General features: G+C 35.8%; 1 protein-coding gene across 1 annotated transcript; it reads right to left on the bottom strand.

Annotated features, from left to right (window-relative positions):
• Positions 1 to 2,594: 2,594 nt before the first annotated feature.
• LOC140817224 (ultraviolet-B receptor UVR8-like) lies at positions 2,595 to 6,425 on the bottom strand. Its single transcript, XM_073176867.1, has 11 exons — positions 6,369 to 6,425; positions 6,164 to 6,286; positions 5,950 to 6,060; positions 5,783 to 5,843; positions 5,444 to 5,562; positions 5,004 to 5,089; positions 4,668 to 4,869; positions 4,251 to 4,304; positions 4,054 to 4,164; positions 3,564 to 3,620; positions 2,595 to 2,940 (listed from the first exon to the last, which is right to left on the bottom strand). Exons 1-11 carry the CDS (start codon positions 6,423 to 6,425, stop codon positions 2,731 to 2,733), a joined length of 1,191 nt encoding a protein of 396 aa, XP_073032968.1. The 3' UTR covers positions 2,595 to 2,730.
• Between the last annotated feature and the right edge of the window lie 281 nt (positions 6,426 to 6,706).

Genomic DNA, 6,706 nt, shown 5'->3' with positions numbered 1-6,706 from the left:
TTCACATTTGTAACTTTTGGAGGAGTGTTGACTGTCTTTATTTTGCGCTAGGGATAGTCTTATTTTGATATCATGTATTTTATTGAATCTATGCAATGAGTGGCCTTCCCATTAATAAATTAGTCAAAATGTGTTTTTATGTTTATTGGACAACTAAAGGTGGTCTCTTGATGATTTGTGTACATTTTGTTTACTGAGTATGGTGATGAATTTTGTTAAAATTTTATCGAATTCAGACCTAAATGATTACAACAATTAATATTTTTTTAAAAAAAATTTAGAAACAAAAGCTTATGTACTTTTTGTTTATCGAGGATGGTGATGAATTTTGTTGAACTTTAACGAATTTCAAAAAATTTAAGAACCCTATATGAATGATAGAGATGTCAAGATTAATGTGTATAAAAAAAATCCAGTAACTTTGGCTAACTGATCTAAGATCAGTGATAATTCATTTCAAACAGAAACAGTGGTGCTGAGAGAGATCTATATGCCCATGGTTGCTAGATCCCCTGTTCAAATTTCACGCTCGAGGTAGTAGAGCCTTCAAGTTGTTCAATCTGAAGCCCGAGTTTTGTTCCTAAGGCCACAAGGTTTGGTATCTACTCTTTGTGAATAATAATGTTATATTTGAGTTCTGACGAGGACATAGTAGGATGGTCGAATATTAACATCTTAGTTGTCTCATGAAGATTAAAAGGGGAAGCCAAAAACCAGCCTTCAACATTAGTGGCCTATTCACCTACTATACCAACTCAAACATTCATTAGATACATTGTTTTATTCATAATTGCCTTTGTATTTTTTTCTCAAAAGCTGAAGGACAATGGTTGCAAACAAAACATTTGTATAAATCGCATACTCAATTCAATGGATTAGATATACTCGCCCTCATCTTCATCTGGTTTGTTTTTAACAATCAAATAGTTTATGTTCTATGATTTATTATGTTACTTTATATTAGTGGTCATATCAGATTCATCTGTTCGTTTTGATCTTGCAGGTGAGATAATATATTTATTACGAGCTTCAAGATCTTATGATCTAATCTCTCACATATTCTCAACAGATTCACTAAATCATTATATTAGGACTTTTTATACATTGTTTTATTATAATCTTTAGAGATAAATTTACATTTTGGGTGGTAGATTTTAAACTCAAACTTTCAAGATCTAGCAGAGTTCTGATATTTTTAAGACATTTTGACTAATTTTTTTACTTCTTTTACATTGAAGTTTATCATTATTTCTAATGATATGATATTACTGCTTCAAAAGAATATTATTTTTTAAGATCAACACATATATCATGTGAGGTAACAAATTGAGTTTGACATATTTATTTAAGCTTTGGAATCTCTGGCTTTTCATGGATCAAGTACAAATGTTTTTACTCTCATGGTATTGTAAAATCACGAAGATTTAATATATTATTCTCATATATTAATGACACACGCAACGCGTGTGCCTCGGTGGCTAGTGCCATATTAATGTAGATTGATGAATAATGAAATTATTTAGAACTGTTAAAAAATAACATAAAATAATTCTTTTGAAAACATAATTATAAAACTGATATATTTATTCAGCCAAGAACCATCTCAAAACTGCTTGCGATATTTCTAGGCACAGTTTGCTCCCGCTTTTTGAGTTGTTATCTCATGGGGGATTACTGCTCTTGGGGGATTACTGCTCTTGCTTTTGGGTATGCATCACATATATTAATCTTCAATCTCCACCATATAAAATATGTTTATTATTAATGTTGTCAAAAGATAGTCTAAAATATTATGCATTTCAATTGCTCGTGCCTGCATCATATCCTGCGTTCCCCAAGCTTGTTTGTGTTCTAAACATACAATATGCTCTTTGCTAATTGAAACAGCGCCTGGTTTGCAAACAAACCATAGTGGGAGGACACGGGTAAACGCTAGCTTGGTAAGGTGTCTAAATTAACATAGAAAATCCATTGCATCCATCACCGGTTCTTGATTTTAAGCTTGCAAATCACAGCAAACACTGGAAGCGTTTATTGCGATATCGGGTCTCATCCAACTACTCTACCTGCTTCGTCTGCATGCTGGCGTCTTTAACAGCAGATTCGGGCCGACTTACCAACGTTAAGGGAACCTCAAAAAATAGTACCACAATTTCCAAGTTCACAATCTTTCGGGTTTCCACAAGGTTAACGTTCGTGTAAGTCTGAACCAAGTGATTATCATGTGGTGAATATTAGAATCTTGGCATTTCTGAGTTGTAAGAAGTGGAAAATTGCAAGATTTTTGATAACTAGAGATGTTTCGTTGCTTCAAAAAATATCTATTTATTCTAGTAAAGCTTTGTGATACTGATGTGACAGATCGGTGACGGAAACAGAAATCTTCCGTAACATTTTGGAACACATCGTAGTTCTTTAAACCTCGCAAGTATTTATGGCGATTAGAACAATCTTTCAGGAGACATTTTAGTTCCCCAAACCTCCGATGGTATTTATGGCAATTAGATCGTGCAATTTACCCAAAAAGCAAATTAGTAGGGTATTTTTTCCCCTCCAAAAAACTAATATTGTAAAACAAATATTAGTGTTAGTAAGTTACACGACAGATGGAAAGAGTACAAGACGCAAATCCAAGGTATCTCACAGTACCCCATATCTCTTATACAAGGTTTTCTACTACAAAATAACAAACTAGGCCATTTCTCGTAGACCCATTACCTTTTTAGCGCTTCAGAGTTCGTGATCCGCCTCAGAATAGTGCCATTCGGCTATCGCCAGAGTATGACGGCCACCACAAGCAACTAGTTTAGCACACCACCGGCCTTCAGCTACACTGCCGCTGATGCCTTTAGGAGGTGGAATTGTTATCGGAACTTCAGCTGGATTCCCTGTTGTCACCTTTCGTCCATATCCCAAACGTCCATGGTCCCCTCGTCCAAACTGCAAGCATCAAGATAAGTCAGATGTGTTTTGCATGACTGCCTTGAAAACCACTTGGATTCAAGTTAAACATGAATTGGAAATAGAAAGTTTTGCTCATCTTGGGTTCCTGATTGAGTTTCAACACTCGGAAAAATGTACAGCAGAGAGAAAACGAAGCATTTATTGAGTGTTACAGAGATGCATTAAATAAATACCTTGTAATAACCACAAGAGCTGATGTTCCAAAACAGAAAAACAGAAGTTTCCGATTTCAACTGAATTAAGTCGAATTGGTGAATTTTGTTCATCAATATTTATTCAAGACTATGTACATAAAACCTATATCAAATGGTCAGGGATAGAAAATATATAACATTAGAGTTGATGTTCCAAACATTTTTATTTTGTTTGCGGCTATCTACATTGTTTTTTATATTCCTGAAGGGCATATATTGATTGTTTATTTTTCTGAAGAGCATATACCGTTTGGTGGGCTGAATGGCTGATAGTATGTCCATTTGATGCATAAAAAAGATGCATATATTGCTTGTTTATTTTTCTGAAGAGCGTATACCTCTGGGTGGGTTGATGGTACGTTCATTTTTGCATAAAAAAGATTAAAAGATGTGTAAAGCACTTACAGAATAAATGCAGCCATCCCTCGTTAATGCAACGGAGTGAGTACCTCCACAAGAAACCTGCAAAAAAAAACAGAAGTTTTTATATTTGGTTTTCCAAAGAAGCATGCTATAAATAACAAAACAAAATGTTCACATCATAAAATTGCATAATTACTCAAAGGGACAAACCACAAAACAAAGAAAAGAAAAGAAGCCATTAACAGATATATTAAATTCGTAACAAGCATAGATATGTCAACACAGTCTTAAAGAGCAAAAGCTAGAATTTGGCTTAGTCTATACCCAAATTCATGATACTATAAGAATGTGAGTTTAGGTGTTTTAAGTACCATGACACACATGCAGTCACGCAAAACTGATGTTACTCAATTTTTATGAAAGCAACGAAATGAATGGAAGGCTGAAGGAGCATTTCGTTTGTTGCATTTTTATTTAAGTCATTACAAATTTTTAATATAAGAATCACAAGGATGCTGATACATGTAAGAACCTGAACAATGTCCTCGCCCACTAAAAGTTGAACCCTTTGAGGAACCATTTTGCTGCTCTTGTCATCTCCAAATCCAAGTCTTCCGTGCTCCCCTCTGCCCCATCCATACACCTAAAGAATAACATGAACTAGATAGAAGCACCGACATGTGTTCAAATGCACAAATTGTTAGCTGAATGAAGAGACATAATATATACCTCTCCATCATCAGTCAACGCGGTAGAATGCCATCCTCCAGCAGCAATATCAACCTGGACAACAATGCAGAGAATCGCTTAAGTCCAACCATAAGTAAAATCAAAGATGTTCTATTTCTCAAAATTTATTATGACGGTAAGTTCTAGACTATACTCTTTTCCATAGAACTCCAAATTGTTATTGCAATGTGATATCAGTAATTTCATAACGTATAACCTTCAAAATTCCATCTCTATTCACCGTCTTTTTTTCAGAAATTATCATTACTATAAAAATCAACCACAACGGTTAGTTGAAGTTGATATAATGAAACAATCACTGACTGGTGGCAAAAATAAAATGCTCACAAGATTCTATGCAATGGAAAAAGGAAACTAATGGCAAACAGAGTATATATAGAAGATGGTAACACAAACCAAAGTAAGATCAGAGAGGCCCTGGACAGGAATAGGTTGTGATCTTGGCTGGGTATCACCAGTTCCAAGCTGACCATACTCATTATTTCCGCAAGCCATCAAAGTTCCATCGTCAAGAAGAGCTAAATTGTGAAATGCACCTACTGCAATTAACCTAACACTATCAAGACCTTGCACTCGAACTGGGGTCGAAATTTGCTTTCTGTAGATTGATTGACGTTAAACAAGTGTAAGCAACTAACTAAGCTACTTAATCCAATGAATGCCAGTAACATATAAGAAAAAATCAGAAAAGAAATAATATATTTATCACAGACTTCAGTAAACCAAACATACATGTCTCCAGGAGGCCATGGTTGACCCCATGTCCATACATGTCCTTCTCGGGTAAGAACAACAGAATGAGCTCCACCAGCAGCTACCTGTGAGGTGAAAAAGTTAGGACTGTCACCGGTGAATCTGACTAGTGGCTTGGCGAATGCGTATTGCATATACATTAGAAAATCAAACACATGGCAAAAACAGTCAAATGCTGCTTCTTGGGTTGATAAAAAATAATTCTAAGTCTTTGGGGCCAAACATGAATAAATGTCGATGGTAATCATAGATCATCTAGAAGAATAATTATCAGCTATGCTTGATATTGAAATGTTTCATTCAGTACAAGTTCACTGCAACAATTTTTTTGATATTAATTAACCCAATTATCCGAGGGGAATGAAGTATTAAAATGATTATTTTCCATGCTTAAAACTGAGATACGGAAGTTTAACCACCTGACGAACAGAAAGTCTTGGCACACATCGCTGTGGAATGATTATATCTCTTCTGACAGGTTTGCCCATGTCTTCTTTCCGTTCAGGTTCTTCACCACACTGTCCATACTCATTCCCACCTGCACCGAAGAAGGTTCACCGTTCAGAAATAAAAGGAGCTAACTCTACTTTTTAGTCCACATATGAATCACGAAACTATCCTAGCGCGAGATCAAAATTTCCACTTATTAACCACAAATAACTTTGAAAGCTGAAACTTCAACATTTTCCACTCTCACTTGGCCTCTGTAAAATGTAAACACATTAAAAAAAGGTACTGAGCAAAAACAGTAGACGTACCCCATGCATAAGCTCGACCTTGTTCATCAACGGCCAGGCAATGCCAGCCACCAATAGCAGCCTATGATCAAAACCAGAACACTTTACTTACAAAGAATGCCAAAGTCTACACCATTGTCAAAAAAACAAATAAATAAATAAGTCACAGAAAAGAAACCATGAAACACCTGAATAATTTTGACATTGGCAAATGCCTTAACTTGGCTGGGAACATTCTCATTTTTGGTTTCCTGTGGATGGCCCAGTGTTCCCCTTTGATTCCAGCCCCATGTAAATAACTAAATCATCACAAGCATCATGCAAACAAGAACACTATCAAACACAGTATAGACATATCATCAAATACAGTAAAACCAAGATAAAGGAGTTCAAAATTAGAACCTTTCCGTCATCACATATAGCAAGGGAGTTACGGCTGCCGGCCACTACAGAGCAAACGTTGCTAGAACTCAGAGCAGAAATGGCACAAACCCATTCTTTCTCCTCACTGTTTCCAATTCCCAACTACCCATCTTCTCCAGAACCCCTAAAAAACCATTGAAACCTAGATACGAGTGAAAATTGAGAAAGAGCATGTAGGGTAGACTGTAGTTTGATGAGGTAATGGGGGAGACCATGCAATAACAACAGTTTTGGAGGCCATAATTAGTGGGATGCCACTGCACCGGCGGGCTTCTACGACAAGTTCTCAAAGAACGTGTCTTTCGATGGAGGCTGTGGCTGCACAGCCACAAATTTTGGGTAGGTTTCAACAGTGATTTCAAGTTGAATTGAAGCGCGTATCTGACTCGGAAACCATCTTTCCATGGAATGGATGATACTTCCAGAAACAAATTCCCAATATATTTTAGGAGTTTCTATCAATTTTATTATTATAATAAATGTAATTCATACAAAAAATATTTAATTTAAAATTTTAAACCT

The sequence above is a fragment of the Primulina eburnea genome, chromosome 16 (genome assembly GCF_022965805.1).
Source record: "Primulina eburnea isolate SZY01 chromosome 16, ASM2296580v1, whole genome shotgun sequence".
Taxonomy (NCBI): Eukaryota; Viridiplantae; Streptophyta; class Magnoliopsida; order Lamiales; family Gesneriaceae; genus Primulina; species Primulina eburnea.
Note: the sequence above shows the minus strand (reverse complement) of the source record. Positions and strands in the feature narration are given on the sequence as shown.

Bases quoted from the DNA above. Each gene is read 5' to 3' on its own strand.
- LOC140817224 (XM_073176867.1), bottom strand. From the start codon at position 6,425: ATGGCCTCCAAAACTGTTGTTATTGCATGGTCTCCCCCATTACCTCAT. The intron at 6,061-6,163 runs GTTCTAATTTTG...GTGATGATTTAG, and splicing joins CTATATGTGATGACGGAAAG to TTATTTACATGGGGCTGGAA. The intron at 4,165-4,250 runs GTATATATTATG...GTTATTCTTTAG, and splicing joins CGTTGACTGATGATGGAGAG to GTGTATGGATGGGGCAGAGG.